This window comes from Zosterops lateralis (genome assembly GCF_965231275.1).
Source record: "Zosterops lateralis genome assembly, chromosome: 3".
Lineage (NCBI taxonomy): Eukaryota > Metazoa > Chordata > Aves > Passeriformes > Zosteropidae > Zosterops > Zosterops lateralis.
This window is the reverse complement of record NC_139764.1, coordinates 40,144,437-40,155,630: the sequence shown is the minus strand read 5'-3', so window position 1 is coordinate 40,155,630 and position 11,194 is coordinate 40,144,437. Positions and strand designations below refer to the sequence as shown.

At 43.6% G+C, this 11,194-nt stretch overlaps 1 protein-coding gene across 1 annotated transcript in view; it reads right to left on the bottom strand.

The window, feature by feature from the left end:
• Nucleotides 1-554: 554 nt before the first annotated feature.
• LOC310907407 (uncharacterized protein) overlaps nucleotides 555-11,194 on the bottom strand; it is a gene marked incomplete at its 5' end in the record, with an annotated part of 36,941 nt that continues 26,301 nt past the window's right edge. The window contains 7 exons of the mRNA XM_083857626.1: nucleotides 555-900; nucleotides 1,990-2,146; nucleotides 2,566-2,660; nucleotides 3,086-3,212; nucleotides 4,557-4,646; nucleotides 5,100-5,239; nucleotides 7,524-7,811. Coding sequence (XP_083713752.1) covers nucleotides 770-900; nucleotides 1,990-2,146; nucleotides 2,566-2,660; nucleotides 3,086-3,212; nucleotides 4,557-4,646; nucleotides 5,100-5,239; nucleotides 7,524-7,811 — 1,028 coding nt within the window. The 3' untranslated portion in view covers nucleotides 555-769. The remainder of the gene's footprint in view (nucleotides 901-1,989; nucleotides 2,147-2,565; nucleotides 2,661-3,085; nucleotides 3,213-4,556; nucleotides 4,647-5,099; nucleotides 5,240-7,523; nucleotides 7,812-11,194) is intronic.

Here is an 11,194-nt window from a genome sequence, read left to right as displayed (position 1 = left end):
AAGCATAACTTATTTATTGTCAAATAAATGCCTCTCTCATAGTTTAGCTAGTTTAGTTTAGGGTCATCAAGGGGCTTCTTTACTTCAGTCCTCTCATTGGAATGTTGTGGTTCTTCTGACTTGCTACTTACCTTCCCAGAGAGTCCAACAGGAGCAAAACACTCCAGAAAGCATATAGCTGTTCATTACTTAACAGTTCATGGCTCTTTGAGCTTGAGAAGTTCCATGCTTTGCCATACCAATGTGTGAAGTTTGCCAGTGTCAAAGGCCTTTCTGACCTGCCAACGCCATGGTAGCTAGGATGGATCTAAATCCAGATTAACATATTCTACCTGTACACAGACATTTGATGGTTCAGACCCATACCATATATCCATGTCAAATCCTCTCTGGGCCAGAGAAGAGGCTTTGTGTTGATCCCTCTGTCTTACCAACAAGACCTGCAAGGGCCTCATTCATGGCTTCAGGCCAAGAAGCAGAGACAGGGATGCCACCAGACTGGTGCTATGATGTCTGTGCACCGTCTCCCTCCTGAAAGGATGCCAGACATTCACTTGAGGTATACAAACTTATATTTTATTTGGTTACGTCAATCAAAGCTCTAGACCCCAGACACACCTAAGAATTACCTACAAAATTCTTGGAGGTGCCAGGTAGTTCTCAGAGGGGTTTCTCTCTTTTCTCATGGGAAGGAAAAATGGGGAGTATCCACCTTTGGAGAATCACCTTTGGAACATGACTTGCTGCCATGCCATTCTTCTGCTTATTTTCAGGCCTTGCAGTACACATCATATTTTATCTTTGCTGCCATCTTTGTTCCTCCTAGGGAATCTTGAAATTTCTGGTACATTTCTTCATTCTGAGCTTTAGAGAAGACATCTCTCCAGTTTCCAACAACCCCTGTGTACAAGCACCAAAAACTGAAGGAAGATGCTCCGGAGAGAAAATAATATCTAGGCAGCAGTGAGGCAGAGTCATTGACTACACAAGGCAGGAAAGATCATATTTATTGCCCTGAGAGGTCTGATTGCCTGGGAGATGAAAGGTATCAAAGACCAGAAGCAAAGGCTGTATCCAGACAACAGGGAGCATTGCTGGTTAGCTGCCTCCAAGCGCTCCTTTCCCAGAAGGGGATTTCCACAGTGACTTCATGAAGCTTTTACACAGAAAAAAAGGGGAATCTGGTTTTGTCACAAGGGAAAGCACATTTGTGAATTAATTCCTCTGAAGGAGGAAATTTTTTTGTGGTAGGTGGTAGAGGAGAGTGGCTAAATCCCTCCTCCTCCAAGGAATGGTGAAAGAAATGGATTTTAAAAAGCCCATGCTTGCAGTATTCAGAAACCAAAGACTCTTGAGGTCTGGGAGCAGGAAGGCTGCCAGAGCTCTGACCCTGGTCCCAGGTCTGTGAGAGATCATCTCTGCAACCACTGCTGACATGCCCATTGAGAGGAGACATGTACAGCTCTTGCTGAACAGGTAACAGGAAGATGGCTATGAGGCCAGCAGAACAGTGAGCAATGCATTCCCTTGAGGTTCAAGATACTCTTGTTCCTTTAGCACATCTCCTCCAAAAGCTGACTTTCATGAAGTGACATGTGCAGCCTCATCACCTGAACAACAGGAAACAGCTGCACCACAACACCGAGTAACAAAGAGTTACATAGAGCCCAGGAATATTTGGTGCATAACTGGCACCATAACCTCACCAGTGCTGGCCCTCACCTTTGCAACTCACTTACCTAACTAACCAGGGCCGCTACAGAAAAAGACAGCAACACAAAAGCAATGACTGAGGACATTAAGACTGGCACTCTGATAAGTTTCTCACAAACAGCCCCCAAATCCTGTCAACAGCAGAGGGTTTTTGTAGAGGTGGCACCACAGGAGAGATCCTCCAGACAGTCCAATGAGTTCATGGCTAAGTAACATACTCAAAACTCCTTCTGGAGTTCTCCTTCAGAAGGTAGATCTCTATTTGCAAGGACTTACCTTTCCGAAAGAGGGCGTCCCCAAACTTTCCATGGGTTTCACTGGATTTCTCTTTCATAGCATTGAAACTGGTCTTCTTGGCAATTCTGGAAAAATCTTCCTCACACAGAGAAAATCCAAAGAAGGAAGCAATCTTTTTCATCCCCAGTATTGGGTCCTGCCCAAAGAGGTGAAACCGAAAGATTTGACACTGTGGCTGTGGCATGGAGCCAGCACCCTGTAGGAAGCCCAGCAAGGGAAGCTGTCTGTCACAATGTCACCAAGGAATTCCAAGAGCTCTAACAGAAAACCCTTCAAGCCAGGAAACTTACACATACTGGTGTCAGTTCCAAGACCTTTTCTTCTTTCCCAAAATCTGTGCCTCTGCCATATAAAACTCCTTTCACAAATAGGCAAGGCTATCCTTCTTCTAACCTCTATGGGCTTCCCCCAAATACAAATGAGTAACTCAGAAAGGCACATCCCTCTAAAGGGGCAGAAAGACTTGCCCCGAGAGTCCCTATTTTCCCACACACATACATATCAGGAGGGATACACAGCACTGTCATCAAGGAAGAGCTGGGTGAAATGCCACACCTCTTTGAGCTCCTCGTAGCTGATTGTCATGATCCTCTCATTGTCAATGTATTTGTTCCATTCCAGTAAGTGGTCAAAGTAGGATCCCCAGGCCACTGCAAACAAAAAAGAGGCATAACTGTCTAGAGTACTCCCCAATACAAGCCCTTTACCAAATCAGAGGAGTTCAGCCCACACGGTTTTCTAAGTGTGGCTTTAGAATGGTGAATGGGTGACCAGTTCAACGTGTCTGCTCTTTCTCCTGAGGTCAGTGCAAAATGGCCCAGGTCTGGCCAATTGATACAGCAAACCACAAGCTTTCTTGTGGGAATGGAAAAGTCAGGCTAAAGCTTTCTCATGATCTCTCTGTTCTAAGTGGGAGAAAAAACTGATTCTCTGGTACATTTCTGCCATAACAGGTGCCTGTCTGCCTGTTCTGGGAGTGTTCTGGATAAGGTATGTCACAGAAGGACTCCCATGTACAGGGCCTGTGTATGCCCCTCATGTTAGGAGAAATGCCAGAGGATGTAGGGCAAAGTACATTTTCCATTCATGAAGTCTGCAAAGTACTCATCCCAGGAGTCGAAGGACGGCAGCAATGGCAGGTTGTTGTAGAAGTGGTAATAGGAGACAGCCGTGTCCTTGGGGTTCCGAACCAGCACTAGAATCTAGAGGAAGAAAACACTAATGTGACTGACCAAAATGCCATCTTCTCAACACATCACATAGAATCATTGAATCACAGAATCATTTAGATCATCAAGTCCAACCGTTAACCAAGCACTACCAAGTCCATCATTAAACCATGCCCATAAGTACCAGATTTACATATTTTTTAAATATCTCCAAGAAGAGTGACTCCCCATTGAGCCTCCTTTTTTCCAGGCTAAACAACCCCAGCTCCCTCAGCTGCTTCTTGTAAGGCTTGTGCTCCAAACCCTTCACCAGTTTCACTGCCCTTCTCTGGACATACTCCAGGACCTCAGTGTCCTCCTTGTAGTGAGAGGCCCAAAACTGGACACAGTGCTCAAGGTGTATCACTTATCAGTGCCAAGTACAGGGGAACAATCTCTGCCCTGGTCCTGCTGACCACACTATTATTGATCCAGGCCAGGATGCCACTGGCTTTCTTGTCCATCCAGGCACATTTCTCGCTTATGTTCAGCCACTGTCAACCAGGACCCCCAGGTCCTTTTCCATTGGTAGTTTTCTAGCCACTCTGTCCTCAGCCTTTAGTGCTGCATGGTGTTGTTGTGATCCCCATTTTGTAGGACCTAGTACACACCTTATTTAACCTGATACAATTGGCCTCAGCCCATTATCTGTTCAAATCCCTCTGCAGAGCCTCCTATCCTTCAGCAAATCAACACTCCCACCCAAATTCGTGTTGTCTGCAAACTTACTTGTCCACTAAACTTCACCAGACAACACAGTTCTGGTCTAATTCCTTTTCTTGAGTAAGAAATCAGAGCTTTGGCAGATCACTTTTTCCTTATGTAAGCTTCAAGCTGAAAACAAGAAGCTTTTCAGTGATTCCCTCAAGACAGTTCTGACCCAGTTCTAAACCAGATAAATGAGTTCATGATCTACTGAACAAAAGAGCCACAGTCTCTAGATGTACCCTAGCTTCTCTCTGCAGTAATTCCCATCTAAGATTATCTTAGCCCCAGCCTGTGATGGGCTTTCCTCAGGTACCCTGGTTTGGAAGACGAGTTAAACCAGACAGAATTGCTCCTTGGCTTGCTCAGTTTTCTGACACATAGAAGCATCTTTCTGAAGGAGATCTGAAAGGACAGTGACACTCAAAAACAAGCCCACCTATAGTCAGCAAAGCTGCTGCTGGGAGAAGATGTTTGTTCACAGCCTTGGTAGACAGAGCCGTCTCTTCAGCCCTGGAAATGTGGCTGTGTATTGACCAGGTGAAAATGCAGAAAAGACACCCCACTTTTTTTTAGAGGAAAGCTAATTTAGGGTGGAAAGCTTTTGCAGTGTGATGCAAAGAGAAGACTTACCTTAGCCTTGCTTTGGAAAATGGATGGAGGCAGACGATCAGGTCTCAGATGGGTTACTATAATTCTTCTGGAAGGAAGCTGTTTCATCCTCTTTATAGAAAGTAAGAACAAATGTGATGAAACAGAAATAGCTTATTCAGTGAGTTGTGCCTATACAGTAATTGTGGGCTGTAAGAAAAGGCGAGACCAGAGAATTATCCTATGGAAAACCCACAGGGATGCCCTGGTGGTGTAGACTTCTCCCAACTTTTGCCACCAAGCATCATTTCACATGACACAGGCCCAAGAACAGGACAGCCAAGAAAAAGGTCTTACTCATAAAACACGCTAGGTCTATTGCAGGAGGACCCTGTGCCTTCTCAGCCCTGTCTCCTATCTCAGGCTCTTGTGTTGGGACATCAGAGGCAGTAGCACATGCTACTTGTGCAGACCACAGCTATTGTTAAGGCTCAAGGTTCTCTGTTACGTCTGAGATCAGCCATTGTCCTTCAGATATTACTACCTATAGGAAGAGCAGTGAAAATATTTTCAGCTCCTGCTTACCTCATATATGCCAGGATCCCCAAATTCTAAACGCTGAAATGTCTCTAGCTTCTTTTCAGCATTTATTCTCTCCTTCATTTCCTCTTCTGTGTATTTGGCATCTGCCAACTCCTTCACCATTTGTTCAAGCCAATTGGTTCCTGAAAGGATACAGACACCAGTAGGACATCCATTCAAGTTCACTTTTTCATGTAAACCTTGCTGGTGGTATCCTGTCAAATTGGTTTCAAGTGAAGCAGTTTGGCTCCGTGTTGTACTTTAACCTTTCAACAAGTGGGTGTGCTGGTTTTTGCTGCAATGGAATGAATTTTCCCCACAGTAGCTGGTATGGAGCTGTGTGTTGAATTTGTGCTGAAAACAATGTTGATAACACAGAGATATTTATGTTAGATGTTTATGTTAGATGTTTAGATGTTTTAGTTATTTAGATGTTTTATAGATAGGCAGTAATTACAGTGTCAAGGCCTTCTCTGATTCTCACACTGACCTGCCAGAGAACAGGTTGCAGGTGCACAAGAAATTAAAAGGGGACCTAGATGGGACCTAGATGACCCAAAGAGTATTCCATTCCATATGGTGTCCTGGTCAGCAATAAAATTGGAGGGAATAAGAAGGAAAGGGAGATGCTGAGAGCTACGGCACTTGTCTTACCATGCGTCATGGGTGCTGGAGCCCCGGAGACAGCTCAACATTTGACTGCCAGTAGGACAGAATGAATTCCTTACTTTGCTTTGCTTGCACACATAGCTCTTGCTTTACCTATTTGACTGTCTTTATTTCAAACCCATGACTCCTCTCACTATCTTGCCCTCTCCTCTCCCACTGCAGGTGGAAGAGTGGCCCTGAGGAGCCACTGAGTTGAGCTGTGAGTTGCCAGCTGCGGTTAAATCATGGCCCTGGTTAATAATCAACAAGGCTGTGCCTAAGGGCAACAGGGGCAGAGCTGTAAAGCAGATACTCTCAAGTGCTACCCTGCTTGCTTCAGAATCACATCACATCCCTCAGTAGAAGAAGCAGAAGCAGACTTCTGCTGCTCTTTTCAACTCTGGTACTTGTTCATTAGCTACCACTCCCTGTGGAAACTACTCAAGAGCTGTGTGACTGCCAGCACTGGGCCAACTGAGTCATCCCTTGGCTGTCTCTGCTTGCCTTCCAGTGCTGTCTTTGGGAACACTGTTCCCTCTTCCCAACCAGCTTCAGTTCATGGGCTCTTCATTACTGACAGTTTACCCTCATTCACAGCTCCCAGCTAGGCTTCTGTAACTGGCAGCACAAAGGTCATCAACCAAGCCACCAGACCATCACACTCCTGACACCATCTTTACACCAGACTTAGTTGTCTTGCCCTCTGCAGCCTGGGAGAACTGATGGCTGAGGGCCTGGGCTTGGAAACACAAATCTCAGTTTTCAACTACTACCTCCTGCAGTGTTTAGGTGGATCCTCACATATATAAACCATTTCTGCTTACATACAGCTCTAGAGGCTGCACACAAAGGTCATGTGATAAGGATCCACTTCCTCTTTTTCTGCAAATTATATATTAAGATATTTCTGTAAAGTCCATAGGAAAAAAAATTCAGGAGTCTGAAATGGCCACAGTGAGAGAGAGAGAAAATTGGTAAAAGTCCTCGTCGCATTCATGTCTTTCCCTCCATTTAGATACAGAGGAATCACCTGCATTTGACAGTGCAGTAAAAATATGGAAAGAGCAGTTCTGCTGTCATTAGAAGGATATATTCCCTGTATTGCTCTGGCAGAGAGTAAGGTAACACCATACTTTCTTTTATCAGAGAGTGTGGTCAAAATACAAAGGGGAGTGATCATCTTGCTTTAGCTGGCACTGGTGTGTTCACCATTTGAATACTGTGTGCAGTTCCTAGACTGAAAGACAAATGATTCTGAGAATCTGGAGAAAGTCTTTTTGTCTTTCCATGAAACACCTGGAAGCTGCAGCAAATGAACTGCATAGAAGGGCTTGGTTTGCTCAGGCTGGAGATAGAGGAACAAAGGCATGGAAATAATGAAGATGGAGAGTCTCTCACAACAAGGGGATGTCTGACTGCATTGATGTAAAAACAAACAAAGAATAACCCAACCTCCAAAAACCCACAATTGTAAGAAAACACTTCAAAAGATTTCAGTGACTGGTGAACCTTCATTCTGAAAAGTTTCAAACCTCTTCAGGACAAGGCCTTCAGCAACCAAACCTAACGTTGGGGGCTAGGTCTTTCCCCTATTTTCATCATGAGGTTGTATGATTTGAGTTCCAGATATGCTCTACAACTTTAATTCATGATTCTTTGAAGTCTGATGTCATCAGAAGCTTTTCTCAGGAATTAGTGCTCTGTTAAGTCATGGCATTAAATAAACAATTTCTGGAATGAAGCACTGTGTACCTGACTGCTGAGCAAGAAATCACTTACCTGATTTAGGATAACCTACTAGAATCACATCATCACTCCTGGCTTCAAAGGTTTGCAGAGCTTCCAAAGTCTCTGGGCTGCTAACTGTAGATGGGTATAAAATACCTCTGTAGGAAAACAGCATGTCTTCTGGGGCCATCTTGTCACTCTCTGAAAAATATTTGTCCATCATTTCAATGATTCTTTCACTGTTTCTGGTCATGGCTGTATCCCTGTGTAAGTCCTCCCAGAGAGACACAGGCTGTCTTTCCACAATGCAGAAATGCTCTGTGCAACACATGCATATAAGACAGGTTGTTCACTCAGGGGTGAAGGTGCAAGTCACTGATTAACTCTGTACTCTGTCAACCCCTTTGGACATTACAGAACTCCATGGAGAATGCCATAAGTGACTTATGGTCTTTGCTGCAACTGATACTAAGAACAGGAACTATTGGGACAACAGCTAATAGAATTAGAAATTTTAAATTAAATCTAAGACAGACCTGGAAAGGAGATTTCCAGAAATATTTTTAACTGGGGACTAATTACAGTGCAATTTGCCAACTGGACAAAGAGCATGTATGTAGTGGACACCTGGACAGTGGATCTCAACCTGGCTTCCAATTGACTCCACTAATGGAGTCAATCACATCACATCCCAGGATACAGGCTCCTTACAGGCCATGCCTCTGTCCTCCATCCAGTCACTGTAAGGGAATGTCCAGAGCTAAGGACAGGTGTTGCCTAAAGCAGACTTCTCATGATGAAATACTCACATCTGAGTGTTTTACATCATCACATCCTACAGGAGGATCACTTGCATGTGAAGTTTTAATACTTAGGTACTAATGCATTAGTGTGAATCGAATTCTACTTGTACTACTTCACTTTCATTTTTCTCTCCCCATGTCCAGAATTTAATCTTTGGGTGAAATTGTTCCTTATAGGGTTGTTATTTGTATTCTGGGTGATATCTTTCATTAAGATAAGGAGTGCTGAAATGGTGAAATGGGTATCTCCACTGGTCATCCCAACAGAAACAGGCAATACAGGAAGGTGAATGACCCTGTGAAGGGGCCTTTCATTCTCTTTTGTGCCCCTGAATACAGTATGGGTCTAGTTCATTGCCCATATATCAAACCCTTGTATCACATCCTTGTCTCTTTCATCATAAATGGATGTTAGACACTCAGTAAACCTATACACAAGATTAATTAACCGTGAGAAAGTATCAAATCAAAATCACACCTGTAGGACTTGGAAAATTGTTTAAAATTACCGACAAAGAATAACTTTAAATGATTTTTCTTGTCTCCCAAAATGTAGAACCATCAAAATCCACCAATTCACTGGAAATATTTTCTCTAGCTGTGCTATTTTGCTCTTAAAAGTTGAAGACACTGTTCATGTAATATTCTTTCCATAAGCTTTGTTTAATTATTCTTTGCAGCTGTTTGTCCATATGTAAGCTCTGAATTGCAAAGGAAAATTTCCTTCTATTTTCCACTATTAAGGAGTAAGGGCATCAAGGAATTACCAATTTTTTTCTCAGGCCAGCTGCCTGAGATATTTTCTTTGGAGCCAGCTGCCTGAATCCTGAGGGAGCCAGATCACTGTAATACTCAGCAGGAAATTTAGCAGCCTGTCACCTGGGCCACTGGGGACACAGGTGCTTCCAGCTCCTTTAAGCCTTAGACTCTGCTCTCTGCTCCTGAGCACAGTCCTCAGTGCTGTCACAGCCATATGTCAGTCTCCTCAGGAGCTGCAGATGTGGTGAGTTAGAGCAGCCCTGTCTGTCTGGAGAGGCTCAGGGCAAGCAGGGCTCCTGAGTATGCCACCAATCCAAGTCCCAATCCCAGCAGTGTCTGTCCAGCAGCCAAAGTGGCTTGGGCTGTGCAGGTCAATGAATGTGGAACAGCTCCTGTGGTCCCCAGGGGAAACTCAGAGTTCTTCAGGTAGCCACAGGAAAATCTGCCTTGCATGGAAATGCTCTTATCAGGAGCATTTGCAGGACACCATAGAGAGGAGATACACCTAAACAGAAGATTCATCCTAACTTTGCCTTGGAAATGGATTGGAGGAAGGACATGAGGTAGAAGATGGATTAATATTGTTTTTCTGGTTTGTTCATTCTCTTTAAAGCAAACAGACAAAAATACAATATAAACATCCTTTTCAATGGAAATTTGGGTTTTTTAGGCATCATAGGCAACAAAATAGACTAGACCAAAAAGAAAGGTACTTTTCTCTTTTTTTTTTTGACACTAGTAAGAACCTAGAAGTAATAAATTTGGAGAGCCACTGCTATTGTTTCAGTCAATTACATCTTACTTTCAAAAAATATTCCAAATTTTTTCTGAATTGATTCTCACACTCACTGGGTTCATCTCTGCTTACTTTTTCTGCTCTCAAAGTGTTACTCATCCATCAAGTTTCCTTGCCTACATTAAGTTTTTGACATGGCAGCTTGCAGTTTCCATCATCCCTTCTTCCACCTCCTTACCCCACTGAATGCAAGTGCCCACATGGTATCTCTAATGGAGCAAAAGCACATGAGGTGTAACTGCTCTGAATAGCTCAGTCCTGCAGAATGAGGTTGTTAAGGGCACAAAGGGACTGAATTCAAGCCTTTTGATGACACAACAGAGGATAAAACTGCAAAAACAGGTCTGGTTTCTAATCAGATCAGCCAGACCAGAATAAGACCTGAGACTTTTTTTCCCAGCATTGCCATCATGTCAGTCCTTGCTGAGTGTGATTCCTCAGGTGTTTTTATGCCAAATTCTGCCTGACTCATTGACCCCCATCAAGTACCTGTTCCTTTGGCTTCCCTTTTCTAAATACAGAGTTTACACTTACCTTTACTAAATTTGGTGTTCCCTAGGCTTCTCTATTTGTTAGGCTCCAAATTGTTTTGACATTTTTCCAAGCACTTTCAGCCCTCTCTTCTAATCCCCAGGCTTAAAAGTCAGTCATTTATGACACAGTCGATGATATTAGTCTGCCCACCAGTGTGAAAAACAACATTGAATATGACCAGGACTCACCACTACAGGATATTGCTTTAATTGCCCTCCCAGTGGTGCTGCGGATCAGCATATGCAGTGTGACCATAAGCATACTACTGCAAGCAAGGTGATAATATCCATGTAAACAAGTGGATATTCCTGATTGTATTGCTGCTGCTGACAGTGCTCCTGAATGCCTTTTTGCGGTAGTTTAGCACGTATGTGAGGGAAGTGAGGCCTGAGTTTGCTTCCCTTATCCCCGCGGCTTTTGAAAATCCTGGTGGCTGCTCCCCGGCAGAGACCACCTGACCCATCTGCAGGCCTGGGCAAGAATGTTAATTCTTCCCTTACACAGATAGAGACTTTTTAAAATTAAAACTAACTCTCTCAGAGAGAGAGAAAAGGCCAAATTGGAGACGTGTAAGGGGGCAATATGGAGATCTCAAAGTCAGTAAAGGAAGAGTGACCTCTTAGGTGGAAGAGATGACAAGGGACCTTGGTTATAGGCTGAAAATCTCCTACAAGTTGTGGTAACAGACTGTAATAAGAATATGCTAGAATAATCCTTTAAATTGTGGACAATATGAATTAGAGAGATGATTTGTGGATTTTTGAGCAAAGATATCTGTGATTAGCTGAGTAAAAATTGAATTAGAAGGTGTGATTTGGTGATCCCATGAG